The sequence below is a fragment of the Saccopteryx leptura genome, chromosome 1 (genome assembly GCF_036850995.1).
Source record: "Saccopteryx leptura isolate mSacLep1 chromosome 1, mSacLep1_pri_phased_curated, whole genome shotgun sequence".
Taxonomy (NCBI): domain Eukaryota; kingdom Metazoa; phylum Chordata; class Mammalia; order Chiroptera; family Emballonuridae; genus Saccopteryx; species Saccopteryx leptura.
Genome location: NC_089503.1, coordinates 91,415,661 through 91,430,247, shown reverse-complemented (window position 1 = coordinate 91,430,247; position 14,587 = coordinate 91,415,661). Strand labels below are relative to the sequence as shown.

At 39.4% G+C, this 14,587-nt stretch overlaps 1 protein-coding gene across 4 annotated transcripts; it reads left to right on the top strand.

Moving 5' to 3' along the window:
* The first annotated feature begins 504 nt into the window (after window positions 1–504).
* Window positions 505–13,440, top strand: MSANTD4 (Myb/SANT DNA binding domain containing 4 with coiled-coils). Of its 4 annotated transcripts, none has more exons than XM_066371583.1 (4): window positions 505–621; window positions 1,549–1,634; window positions 8,943–9,564; window positions 9,910–13,440. In XM_066371583.1, the coding sequence occupies exons 3-4, from the start codon at window positions 9,103–9,105 to the stop codon at window positions 10,504–10,506; spliced, it is 1,059 nt and encodes a 352-aa protein (XP_066227680.1). In that variant the 5' UTR covers window positions 505–621; window positions 1,549–1,634; window positions 8,943–9,102; the 3' UTR covers window positions 10,507–13,440. The 4 variants fall into 4 exon arrangements, with proteins under 4 accessions (XP_066227680.1, XP_066227679.1, XP_066227681.1 ...); XM_066371582.1 differs by having other exon boundaries at window positions 532–929; XM_066371584.1 differs by lacking the exon at window positions 1,549–1,634 and having other exon boundaries at window positions 532–929.
* The last annotated feature ends 1,147 nt before the right edge of the window (window positions 13,441–14,587 follow it).

Genomic DNA, 14,587 nt, shown 5'->3' with positions numbered 1-14,587 from the left:
TTAGCCGTAAGGAAATCATCTGTGGCCTTGGCAAGGGAAGACTCAGAGAAATGGTTGAGGCCAAACTGGGTTGCTTTTGGTTGAGGAGAAAACGATGCTGGGCTGGGAACCCGAGGAGGCAGCACCATAGTCCCGCTGCCTCTTTGCCCTTTTCAAAGCTGAGGGTCAAGGACAGAGTAGAGTTTGGAGAGGCCGCGGGAAGCGTCCCAACCAGGCGGAACAGCACAGCAGGTTAAGGTCCTATCCTTTCCTAGCGCACACTTGACTGACAGAGCCGAGCGCCAAAGACTGAGCGCAGAGCAGGAGGCCGCGAACCACAAGGGGGAGGAATTCCAGGACACTAACCCGGAACCGGTTTGGGACTCGGCTCCCATTGTGAGGCCAGACCTGGGGCGGGCCGTTAGCCAGAAAGCCAATACCTTCTGGACCAATGAATAAGACGCTTCGATGGAGCGGCAGCCGCATCAGCCAATGGATTACAGAAAGGGGATGGACGAAGTAAGGGGCGGGCAATCAATGAAGCATCTTTTTTTTCTATACCCCTTAGAGGCGACTAGGCGGAGGTGCTGCAGGGTCGCGGGTGTACGGGTAGTCCCAGGAGAGGCGGCGACTACGCGGACGGTGGGTGCCTTCGCAGCGGGAAGGCCCCGAAGGGGTCAGCGGCAGGTGGCTGCCCCGTCACCCCCCTTCACCCCGCTGCCAGCTCTGGCTCTGGCTCTGGCTCTTTGGCGTAGGGGACGCTAGGCAGAAGTACCCATCGTGTCTGCAGCTTGACCCGGGACGGTGGGAGGGCCCAGGCTACTGAAACCGGACCGAAGAAGTTTAGGGGCACTTGATCGGGACTCTAATTTAGTATCTGGAGAGAGGACCCTCTTTCCTGGTTACCTCGTCTCCCGCCAGGTGCAGCCGCAGCGTTATGACCGAGTCAGGTGCGTTCCCGCTGCTCCTGGAGGCCTCCTGGGCATTCGGTTTTCCTGGATTCTTCCCAGGGATTGTGGCAGGGCATCGGGAGGGAAGCGCGAGTGAGGGCTCCTTTATTAACCTTATCACTGGCGGTCTTAAGTAAACTTTAGTTATTTACATACCGCAATTTCAGAGAAGTTTTAGAGAAGAGCATTTTCTTTGGCAGGGAAGTGATTTGCCTTTAACAGTGATTTTCAACCTTTTTCATCTAATGGCACACATAAACTAAGTACTAAAATTCTGCGGAATAGCAAAGAAATATATTTTTGCTTATCTGACAAAAATATAGGTATAATTTTGATTTGGTCACACTGGACGGCTGTTTTGTTGGCTGTTGTCATTTTTTAATTTTACAATCTAAGGAAAAAGGTCAGTGGCTTGTCCAAATAGTCAGATATTGCATGTTTTAAAAATTCTTGCTGCACAAGAATATGGAGGGAAGGGGTAGTGGGTGGGAAGTTAGTAGATTTTGTGATGCTTTTCTTCTAGAGTAGCCTAATGAATTTACTCCTCAATTTTGGGGGGACCTAGAATTTATTGCTTGATTTTCCTCAAAAAAGCTTTTAATTCTGTCTTATTATGCAGTATTTAGGAACTTCATTCTATTAGTCCTTGAAAAAAATTGCCGTTATAATATGCCATTGGCGGTACATCATCTTCATAAAGATTATGTAAGTGAACTATTTATTATACCTATTTTCAACCAGAAAAGAATGATTGTGAAGTGGCATTTGTGAAAATGACTGTTCTCTGTGACTCAGCATGGAAGGTCTATGAATTTTTAGAGGTTGCAACTTCTGAATTACCTTCTATAAAACTAGGGAAGACCACCAATATAAAAGGGTAATACTTGATATTTACAGTAACACATTTCACATTTTATGAGGCGTTATATCCCTAGCACCAAGAATATGTGCCTGACACATAGTAGGAGCTCAACAAGTATTTGAGTAAATTATTGGGTAATGGATGACAGAAGCACAAGCTCTCTTAAATGAATTCAACAATGTAAAGGAGAGACAGAAAAAGAAAAAAAAACCACATTTCTAGAAATAGTTTCTAACCCTGCAGGCATAGCTACCAAATTTAAAGTCAAGGTACATTAATTTTGATACTTTCTAACAATCAGATGTCAAAAGATTTTACACAGGTAAGCCATGACTGACTAGAAATGTAAGATACATCCTAATATTTCATTAAGGTAACAAGTGTGTGTTGAAGTGCATTTGGTCAATGAAATTGTCTGTTTAGCATAGAACAGTCAGGGACAAAGAGATAACGGTTTTGTAAAAGGGATAAGGAGTTACAGATTGTTGGGAAAAAAATAGGACATGAAAATAACAATTACTGCTGCCAAAATTTTAGAACTATGTTGACTCAGGCATAGTTTTAAGAAGACTGTTAGGTCTGTCACGTACCAATAAGTTTACCACAATCCAATTGATAAATTGATCTCACAGTCTGCAGCAGAATCTGGTGATTGATAGCTGCATAAATCAGGATTGTTTTAACTATAATCATTGTTTATTATTATATACTTACATTTTATGTACACTGCTCACAAAAATTAGGGGATTAGGGAACGTGCAGATACTCCAGTATTTTCAGCCTTTTGTATAGTGCATTTTCACCAATGAAATAAAAGTTGGTTTTCCATCTCATTTGTGTAATTGAACAACTTTCTTTGACTTGTTTGCTTTTCTGATGTTCTTGTTAAATAAAAAAAATGCTTTTTTATCACTTCATATTTATTTTGAAATATCCCCTAATTTTTGTGAGCAGTATATTATAGTTTATATATTATTACAGTAACATTGTCTTTATAGAGAAGGTAACCTGCCTGAATTTCAAAAATATGTGAACTTATACAGATATATATGTGTTCTGTAGTAAGTATTGTAGCAAAGTATAAGGTCTTTCTAAGCCAACATTAAAAACGTCTGCTGATGTTTGGCCCCAACCTAGTTTCTCCCCTTTATTACTGTCCCTCAATCTACTTGTTTTATAAGATCCAAACCAAATGCTGGTTTCTTCTTACAGCATCCTTGGTCCTACCAAAAATTTCTACTTTTTTCCTGAATTCCCAGTGTATTTTGTTAGTACTGCTTTTGTTGCACTTTTCATTTATTTGCATTATTCATCCAGTAAAAAAGTTTTCACCTACTGTGTCCAGACACTGTACAAGGAAATTGATAAGAGCTGATACTTGTTGAGGGCTTACTAGATCATAGGCATTATGAAATTCTTTATTATTGTTATTTTAAATTTATTGATTGATTTTAGAGAGAGAGGAATTGGAAAGAGAGAGAAAGAGACGGAAACATTGATCTGTCCTTATATGTGTCCTCCATGGATCAAACCAGTAACCTCTGCGCATCAAGATGATGTTCTGACTAACTGAGCAATCCTGCCAGGGCCATTGTGAGATTCTTAATTGGATTATCTCTTTTACTCCTCAAACCATCATGAGTTTTAATTATTTTTTCCCATTTATAGATGAGGAAATAAGTTTTAAATGTTGTGATTTGCTTAATACGGCAGCACTAGTAAGTAGTAGAATTAACATACAAGCCTCGGTAGTCTGTGTTCATATCACAACTTCCACTTTGTAATCTCTGTTACAATTTTTTTTTTCCTGTATTTTTCTGAAGCCGGAAACGGGGAGAGACAGTCAGACAGACTCCCACATGCGCCCAACCAGGATCCACCCAGCACGCCCACCAGGGGGCGACGTTCCGCCCACCAGGGGGCGATGCTCTGCCCCTCCGGGGCGTTGCTCTGTTGCCACCAGAGCCACTCCAGCGCCTGGGCCATCTTTGCTCCAGTGGAGCCTCGGCTGTGGGAGGGGAAGAGAGAGACAGAGAGGAAGGAGAGGGGGAGGGGTGGAGAAGCAGGTGGGCGCTTCTCCTGTGTGCCCTGGCCGGGAATCGAACCCGGGACTTCTGCACACCAGGCCGACGCTCTACCACTGAGCCAACCGGCCAGGGCCTATAATTTTTGACATACATATGGTTACATCTCATTTTTCTCTTCAGTTTTTTCACTTTTTATACTTTCACATCTCTACATTTCAGCAGTCACTGCTTTTTTAGTTATGTATGTGAATGGAATTAATATATACTCATGTAAAATGTAATACATAATGTATGTTCATGGATACATATATGCTATTAGAAACATGACTTCCCAGAATCTCAGGAAATCATTCATTTTACGTTGTTGGTGGAGAGAGACTTCCACTTTGTTTGGTAACTTTATATAGTTTTTCTGACCATATATGTGTATTTTGCTTTTTCAAAAAGTCAACAGGGATTTGTGGGTATTTATGAGACTTTAAAAAATGTATTTTTCTGTAATAAAAATCCCTCATAAGTATACTGATAACAGTGTTCAATACGTCAAAGTAAACCAGTGTACTCTGGGCTCATAAACACTACATGGCTGAAACAAATGGCTGTGCATGTGATCCTCAGAGCCGGCGATTGGCCAGAGCGAGTGAACCTGTTGCAGGTCGTAGCATATTCTGTGTATAAATGTTCCTAAATTGAGAATTAAGCTTCTTCGAGTGTGTACACACACGTGGACACCCATGTACATTCCCTTTCTGTTGTTGCTTGCCTTACCTTGAGCATTGACATGGGAATAATGTTGTTGCGCTAAACCATATTTATACTCTCATATGGCATTTATCACATATATTCCATTATGTGGTTGTAGCATAGTTTATTTGTCCAGTCCTTTATTGATAAATATTTATATTTGTTTCTACCACGCTTTTGCTTTAAAAATATGATAGTGCTTTTTCAATGGTTCAAGAAACTATTTAAATAGTCTGAGACATTTTCTATCTTTTGAAAACAAAATTTCATCCTTAATACATGTTAAGTATTTAATTTGATATGGAATTTGATATAATTAACTTTTATTTTTGAAGACATCTAACCTGATTTCATTAAAAATATGTCTGATAACCTGGTTATCATTGGTCACACTGCATAAATAGTAATATAGCTGATTACTTAAAACTTTCTTGTCAGATTTTGTATAACTTGTTGACCGTTATGTTCTTTGGCATTGTTATTTTCTGGGTAGTTTATCTAAAGTCTTTACATAATCTCATAAGCTGCTCCTTGCCTATATTGACTTGGGCTGCCTTTTTCTTTTAAACATACACTCTGCCCATAGAAGTTTTAGTTTCACTACCTTCCTTCCTTGAGTTATTTTGTTTCACGTTCTACTCTTTTCAATCACTCACCTTCTTATTTAACATTATATTTTTATGTCTATTGAACATACTGTCTCTGGAGCAGGTGGACTACCTGCCTCTCAGGTCCTCATAGTGTTGGAGCAGTTGGTAGGGGAAGGAAAAAGCCAAGTTTTGACTTCTGTTCCTTGAAGTATGCTGCCACATTAGTACTAACGAAAAGCATATTTGGGCTAGCTTAATGATTTATAAGTCATTTTGTTCAGTTCTTTTTTATGTGGCTTAGAAGCTGAATACTTTCCCAGCCCATTTGATAACTTGAATTCAATAAGGAATGTTAGGCCAAAGGGCTGATTAGATGTGGTCCTCTACAATTACAGTTCTTCATGAATGTTCACTAAATTGACTTGGAATTAGATGTTAAAACATTCAACTTTCTTAATTTTTATTAGGTAATATTTGAGATATGCAAAAAATAATGTAACTGTAAGTAGACTAGTAAACCAGCCACCTGACCACTCAACAAAATAAGTTCTATTTTGTAACATTTGCGTATTTTTGTGTTGTAAACTCTGCCATCTGGCCAGTTTCCGGCTCCCAGCATGACATCAGTGAATGTGGAGTTGGGAAGACACTTGCAAAATTGACTACCAGCTCACACCAGCAGGTTCCAACATACGCCTAATTATTGCGTATATGTTATGAAGCATAAAAGACCCATAGACCTACCACTTGACCTGGGCACAGAAATACCAATATTATTGTGACCTTTCTGTTTCCTATGTCAAAATTATTTAAAGATTTTTGCCTTTGATGCAATAATAGCAAACTTAACTTACTTAGTGTGTGCCTAGAACTATTCTCCATATTTTAGTAAATCCTTAGTCCTTACAGTATCTCTATGAAGTATCACAATTATTTTACAAGTGAGTTGCACACGGGGAGATTAAGTCACTAAGCTCACACAATTAGGAAGTGGCAGAGCCAATTTTCTAACCCAGACAATCTGACTTTGCTGTCAGACTTTCACAGACAGCACAAAATTTCTGGTGGACCAGCAGTTGGAAAACCACTGTCTCTTTTGATGATGCTCTTTTTTTCTTAATTTTGAAATTTGTGTTTTATTTATTGATTTTAGAGAGGAGAGAGGGTGTAATAGGAGTGGGAAGCATCAATGCATAGTAATTGCTTTTCATATGTGCCTTGACTGGGCAAGCCCAGGTCTCTGAACCAGCGACCTCAGCGTTGCAGGTTGACGCTTTATCCACTGCCACCACAGGTCAAGTGATGATGCTTTAATTTATGAGTACATTTGCCTAATGGTAACAGGAGGATTCTATTTGACTGTAAGGGCAGTGATTGCCTAAGCCAAGATGAAAAGTGCTGCCACTGATCAGGCATTCCAATTTAGTGGATTGCAATTTTATTAAATTATCTCTTGGGAAATTTTGGAAGTCTACATGAGAATTAGTTTGCTTGCAATCTTTTTGTTGTTGTTTTTTTGTTTTTGCATGCTTTGTCCTTTTTATGGGAATGTGACAGTGACAGTGATGTTTTGAGAGTTCATTTTCTGCTCTTTTGAAATTTGAGTTCTCTCTGACCTCCATTTCGGGAGCAAGTGGCAGTTTAGGAGATAGTTATGTCGCATGAGTGATGGGAAACAAAGATAGTGATGAGCATGTTTTGGTGCTGTTATTAGATACATACAGAATCATTTAAACAAAGATTACTGGGAACTTCAAAAGGAAAAATTGTATAAAAGTTTAGTATAATCATAATAAAAATACCCTTTTTATTTGAGTTTAGAAACGAGGTTACATCCACTTTTAAGGTCTAAACAGGAAAGGCTCAAACAATGATTAAAAAAAAAAGATTTGTGCATTTTTCAATTAAATTAAGTTAGCCTTATGCAATTGTTAGGTTTTGCTTCAGTAGAAGATACCATTTGAATTGCCGATTACTAGAGAAATATTTTTCACATTAATAAAAATTGTAACTTGGCTGACATTAAACTACTTAAGAGAAGAAACCATGGTAGAGTGAAACCTAAATGGTTGAAGCTTTGAAGTGTTTTTCTGTCTATATATACAGAACATTATCCAAACCTTTCACATATATAAGACTCTGCTCTTTTTGAAAATCTTCTAAAAGACTCAAATCTCAAAACTTATCAGCACATTTAAGATGTAGCAATCACAAGCTGCTAATTAAGTGGACGGAAATGTAACCTAAGAGAACCTGGAGACAAGTTCATTTAACTGGCTGCGTAGTTTTCAAATTATTTAACTTCTTTTAATTTTATTTTGCAAATAGAAATGATGGTATCTCACATTCAATGCTCTGGTGGAGATTTTATGACAGATTATGAAACTTAGTAGATTAAAGGTATTTTTCCTTCATATTGGTTAGGAAGTGTTTATGATCACACAATAATGGAGCTGGAAGGGCCCTGAGTAATCTCATCCCACCCTCCCATTTTGTAGGGGAGGAAAAGTCAGCTCTCACTGTGATCAAGGAGTGAATTTGGAAGTCAAAAACATGGTTTATGAATATGTCCTTTACTCTTTCTGGGCCCTTGTCTCCCATTACCTACTTTTAAAATCTCTATTCCAAGGAAAAGACTCACTCAACGCCTTTTCCAGGTTCCTACTGTGCCTTCTCATAATAATGTAAAGGCTAGATGACAGAAAAACCACATTTGCTGTCTCCATTGTCATGAGGGATTTTATCTGTGCTGTAGATTCTGCCAATCAGATGCACTTGTTTCAAAGTGTGTGGGAGAGTCAGGTCAGTTAAGTGTTTGTGTTATAATGGTGTGGGTTGTGCAGTGATTCTCAAATTTTAGCATATGTTAGAATTATCTGAGGTCTTATTGAAGCACAGGTTTCTATACCAGGTCCCATCACCAGAGTTTCTGATTCATTTGGTCTGGGGGTGCCTGAAAAGTTTACCTTTCCAACAGAATTCTGTTGCATATCACCTCTTCGATGCTTTGACAGTATGACTTTCTGAAAATTGGAGAAACATTCTATCCTGCATCCATCTAAGAGCAATGTTTATAAGAGGATCTTTTCCATTCAGAATTTATATTAAAATTTTGCTATGGATATTTTAAAATTTATTTCATGGAGGCTCCAAATACAATTGCTTTCCTATGTCATGATCTTCAACTCTGGTATTAAAATCGCCCAGGACAGCCTGACCAGGTGGTGGTGCAGTGGATAGAGCGTTAGACTGGGATGTGGAGGACCCAGGTTTGAAACCCTGAGGTTGCGACTTGAGCACGGGCTCATCTGGTTTGAGATATCGAAAGGACAGATAATCAGAGGGACCGATAGGGACAGGTTTGAGATATCAGAGGGACAGATAGGGACAGGTTTGTACAAATGTGCTGAACAGGGAAAGAGCTGGACAAGAATCCCCATTCTGAAAGAAGGCCAGTGTAGTTGGAGTAGAAAGGATGTACTGGGGAGAGTCGTTGGGGAGGGAGCTGGAGAAGTAGGAAGTGGGTCAAGTGTGAATAGCGGCAATTAGTGAGGAATCCAATTAGTGAGGAATCCTGACAGCAGCCCAGGTGAGAAAATGGTGCTGCTGGCAGGGACAGGAATGAATGTAGGCAATTTTGAGCCATGTTTAGAGTTTTTTGTTTTTTGTTGTTTTGTTTTTGGTTTGTTTAAATTATATATACATAAATTAATTATATATATATATCTTATTGGGTTTAAGTGCATTGCAGAAGTTAAAGGTTGACTGATTTTTACTTTTTTCTCTTTAGGAATTAACCAGCCTGCCTTGGCTACTTCGCTACTAATGAACAGTAAACTGATATAAACGAAGTGCCAACAAGGGATTGTCCTTGATTTCTGTATTTTGTAGCATTCCTCAAACTTTTGTCAGTCTTCTCTAAAAGTAAAAACTGCATTTAAATTAGAAAAATGAAGCAGTTGAAAAGGAAAAGGAAAAGCAATTTTAGTGTTCAAGAAACTCAGACTCTTTTGAAAGAAATTACCAAAAGGAAAGAAGTCATTTTTTCCAAGCAGCTCAATACGACCATTAACGTGATGAAGCGAATGGCGTGGGAGGAGATTGCGCAGTGCGTGAACGCGGTGGGAGAGGGAGAGCAGAGGACCGGGACGGAAGTGAAAAGGAGGTACCTGGACTGGCGGGCGCTCATGAAGAGAAAAAGGATGAAGGCGAACATTAAGCTGGTTGGGTCTGGCTTTCCCCTGCCCTCATCTGATTTAGATGATTCTCTTACTGAAGAGATAGATGAAAAGATTGGATTCCGAAATGATGCAAACTTTGATTGGCAAAATGTGGCCGATTTCCGGGATGCGGGTGGATCCTTAACCGAGGTCAAAGTGGAAGTGGAAGAAAGAGATCCCCAGAGTCCTGAGGTAAGTATTAGCCTGTGGGCCCTTTTATTCATTTAATTCCCCCAGTTCTGATATGTGAGTTAATTATAGTCCAGGAACAGTTCAGAACCTCTCAGATTTTTAAACTAACTTAAAAATAGCATATAAAATTATTCCATTTTTTTCTTTATATCATTTATCTCTTCTCATCTAAATATACTTCTCTCAGTGGTGTCAGTGACATCTGCTAATTCATTGTATTATTCAGACTTCAAAGTAAATGGTTTTATATCCTCAAACGATACAAAAAGATTTTAAGAAATATTTAGTCAAATTAACAACCATGAAACAAATAATACTGACAATTTCATTACTCTTTTCTTTTAGTTTGAGATTGAGGAGGATGAAGAAATACTGTCATCCGTTATCCCAGATTCCAGGAGGGAAAATGAACTTCCTGACTTCCCCCACATCGATGAGTTTTTTACTTTAAACTCAACACCATCGAGGCCTGCATTTGATGAGCCCCATCTGCTTGTAAACATCGAGAAACAGAAACTAGAGTTGGAGAAGCGTCGGCTGGATATTGAGGCGGAGAGACTGCAGGTGGAGAAGGAGCGGCTGCAGATCGAGAAGGAGCGGCTGCGGCACTTGGAATTGGAGCACGAGCGGCTGCAGCTGGAGAAGGAGCGGCTGCAGCTGGAGAAGGAGCGGCTGCAGATTGAGAGGGAGAAGCTGAGGCTGCAGATCGTCAACTCAGAGAAGCCATCTCTGGACAGTGAACTTGGTCAAGGAGAAAAGTCCATGCTTCAGCCACAGGACATAGAAACGGAGAAGCTAAAGCTTGAGAGAGAACGCTTGCAACTGGAGAAGGATAGACTGCAGTTTTTGAAGTTCGAATCGGAGAAGCTGCAGATAGAAAAGGAACGCTTACAAGTAGAGAAAGAGAGACTTCGAATTCAGAAGGAAGGGCACTTGCAGTGATTTCTCTGGGTCTCCATTAGCAGATACTTGTAAACTGTAGGTTTTTCTCTGTATTGGGTAATATGAAAATGGTTACAGGATTAGCTGGGGGTTTTCTCCCTGTTTAATGTCAGTGTTTTCAGTAGAATAAAGATAGTTATATGTGAGTAACTGTATGCTTAGGTATTATGTTATATAACAATTATGTGCCCTAGTATAAAGAGTATAGCAGGAACTATTGTGCTGTACGCCTTAAATTAGTAAAATTACATAAGTGTGTATAATCTGTGCTCTCGGAGTTCACAGTTATGTCTGTAAAAGTCTAGCTCAGTGGTTTTCAACTGGGTGTGATTTTTGCCCCCAGGTGACATTTGGCAATATTTGCAGTTTTGGCTTTCAAAACTGAGAAGTGGGGGCTGGGGGTTGCAGACAGTTTTGGCTTTCAAAACTCAGACCTGGGGGCTGGGGGTTGTTGCTGGCATGTAGTGGGTGGGTAGAGGTCAGGGATGCCTACATCTAACAGTGCACAGGACAGACCCCTCCAAAAAAGAATTGTCCAACCCAAAATGTCAGTGTTACTGATAGTGTGAAACCCTATTCCAGCCTGACTGTGTACCTCTATAGCTTTGTTTTATAGTTTCAGAATATGAAAACCTCAGATATTTATGTGAATAGTTACTTCAGTGGCCAAAAAATGTTAACTATGAAACATTACTGTGTAGTATATAGAATTTAGGAAGTGATGAAAATTACAGGTATTTTATTTCCATGTTACCATCTGTAAATGATCTGATTCAGAAAACAATACAGGAAACATCGGAGATTGTCCAAAATGAGTCACTCTGAAAAGCAGTTCTTCATCCAACTATTGATGGTTGAGAAGCAACACACACTTCTTAAGCTTTGGTTCCCTTTCTTCTTGGAATCAATTTTTATAGATTAAATTTAAATATTGTCATTTCAACCATGTACTGAAAGCTTAAATGTGAGTGGTTGAAGCTAGTAAGATTGATACCAATATACAAATGGTACCAATAGTCCATAATTTTGAACTCAGTGAGTGGTTATATGATTTTCAAAATAAATAATAGCAGTTATTTGGGAGTGGGGGTGGGGGGGAATGTCCTCTGAGTCCTTATGATGATGGAATGATAGTAGCCGTGTGTTATGAATTAGGAACACACTTCTTGCACACTGTCTGACCTAATCTGTAGAATACTTCTTGAGAGTGATATCTAATATTATTACTTAATTTGGGGCTCAGAGAAGTCACACGGTGAATAAATCGCTGTTCTCATATATTGTAGTGTACTTTGTCTTTGCCCTTCCTAAGGAACAAAGGTTTTATCTTTAGTCCCTTCGGTATTTATTCTGAGACCAAGGGCTTGCTTAAACTTATGATTTGCCTTCAGTCCCCTGAAGGTACTTTTCCCACAATTCAGGTGATTCTCATGCACACTAAAGTTGGGAATCACTGCACAAGATCACTTTGTATTTCCTGATTTCCAGGGCTGATACGTAGCTTTAATACATCTCTTTTGTTGACAGATACTACCTTGAATCTGCGTTTGTTCCTTGTTAATTTAAGAATGTCTTGAAACTCTATGTGATGTCAAAGTATGAGTATACAAGGAAAAAGTATAATTCTGCTTAGTTACCTTGACTTTGAAATAGTGTTATTTTTTTATTACTGAAATGCTTCTACTCTAGAATAAAATTTGTCTCTACTAACTATCTGAAAGCTTATTTCAAGTGATGCTTTGTGCTGTGAAGGTTGAAGTTATCAAGCCTGGGAAAGAGTGTTATGGTGAACGGGGTGGGGAACTTCATACATTATTTTATTTGTTCTTCAGGACAACCTGTGAGCTAAGTCATTTTATACCTACTTTTATAAGAAAGGAAACAGTGCCTCGTTAGTTTAGTTAACTAAATACCTTAAAAATGACATACCAATCCTCATGCAAGATTTTAGTGTAAGAGCTCTAAGAAGTTGTAGTGAAGTTTGTAGGTGTAGTTATGTGTTGTATCTTTGCCACTTAACTACTGGTGAAAATCATTTAACTTGCCCTGATTTGTTTGCCTCATCTATAAAACGGACTTAACGATACCTGCTGTGCTTCATAGTTTGTTTGTTTTTTGCCTTCCTCATTCTTCCCAAGTTGTTGATCAAGCCTTGTCTTCTTTAGATGCTGACGTTAGCCTCTTCCAACCACACATGTAGTCCTTAGCATGGAAGCATGTGCAACCTGTATATCAGCAGTCACCTGTCTCTCAGTTCCTTCCTTTCTCTTCCTCCCTCATGACGTTTCCAGAATAGATTGCCTCAAAATACTGCTTTTATTATGTCCAGAGAATAAACAGTACATGAAGAAGTGGAAGAGGAGCAGAGCTCTAGAAAGATCATAGGTCTACACCCAGCTCCCCTTTGACAGCTCGGTGATATGAGGCAGGAGGTGTCTCTGATCCTTACTGTTCTTGCCTTGTACATTGAATATATATGCCCTGCTTGACTATCACCATGTCTGGAATAATAACATTCATATATGAAAGTGCATTTTAAAACCAGAAAGGAGTTTAATGATATTACAAACATGTCCCACCTGAAATGAGCCTCCCATTTCCTTCTCTATGAAGTATAAAGTCCTCAAATGTCCTTTGCTTACTTTAAGATTTTCTCTTACCAACATAATTAAATGTTGGTCAAGCTGCTCTCCAAATACTCCACTAATTTTTCTTCCCCCTTTTTTTTATTGTGTTGCTTTAATCCTTGACCTTTCCATTTTTCTATCTCAGCATGACAGCGGAGCAAAGCTTTTTCAGATCTAGGGACTTGGTCATTTCTACCATTCTCTACCATATTTTGCTGAATAAAATTGGAATATTTTATCATGTAAAATTGGTATTCTGTCTTCCAAGTCTCCCTGAAGAACTTTTAAATAAATATGTTAAAGTCAACAGTCTGCTCAGCTTATGACTCATTGCCCACTTGTCTGAGCACTGCTCCTAAACTGGAGGAACAGGCCCTGGCTGCCACATGTGTATGCTGTGACTCTGACCTTTGGCTGTGCTGTTTGTTCTTGCATTAGAAGTGGACTTGGGATGGCCTTGTATTCCCTGACATAACTACCATTTGGAGGATTCTCTTTCCCATTAAAGATGATCTGCATCCTGACTCAGACCAAATGTGTCTCTTGATTCAACAAACAGAGTGACAAGGATTTTAATTTGTATGTATTCACTAAGTCCTCTCATGCCCTCTTATGAAATTCAGGTCAGTTGTTGGGTCTAGGTTCTCTTTGTTCCCTGTGCTATTTCCAGATAATTGTTCATTCATTCCCTTATGAAAAAGAAAAAAACAAAAACACCCCCCACCTTTGATGCGGACACCCCAAATCACTGTCTTCTTTTCATCACTGTTCTCAGTAACACGCATTGACTCACCTCTCTACCATTGGTCAGCCTAGGAAGTTCCAGGTAATTCTGGTGTAGGGTGAAGAATCCCTGATAGCTCTGTCCACTTAGTTCTGTTTGTTATCACCTGTTTCACCTCTTCCACTGGACCTTGAATACTTGTTCTGTCTCAGTATTCTGAGTTGAGCCTCCTCTCCTTCATAATAACAAATCCAATCACCAACCCAGTGACTATACCCCCAAGCCTCCCAGCTTGCTGCAGGTGTTTGTCAACCTCAGGACTCCAAGTCCAGCTCCCCTTCCAATTTCTCCTCTCATAGCAGTTTTCATCCCTGCGCAGATTTCATGATCACCATCTCACTCATATACCCAGGCAGGTTAGCTGCTCCAAATTCAGGCTCTTCTGGGCTCTCGACACTGCCTGCAAATTTACTCTAGTTCTTTAGTCTCCTCTTATCTCTCCAAAATCCTGTGGACTGTGTTTCCCAAAAATGATATGTTGAAGTTCTAACAGCAGGTACTTGTGAATGTAATGTTATTTGGAAATAGTATTTGCAGATGTCATCAAGATAAAATCAAACTGGGTCAGGATAGACCCTAAATCCAATTACCAGTTTCTTTATTGGAGGCAGAGATTTGGATACAGGAATACACACAGGGACACATGTGAAGATAGATGCAGATTGGAGTG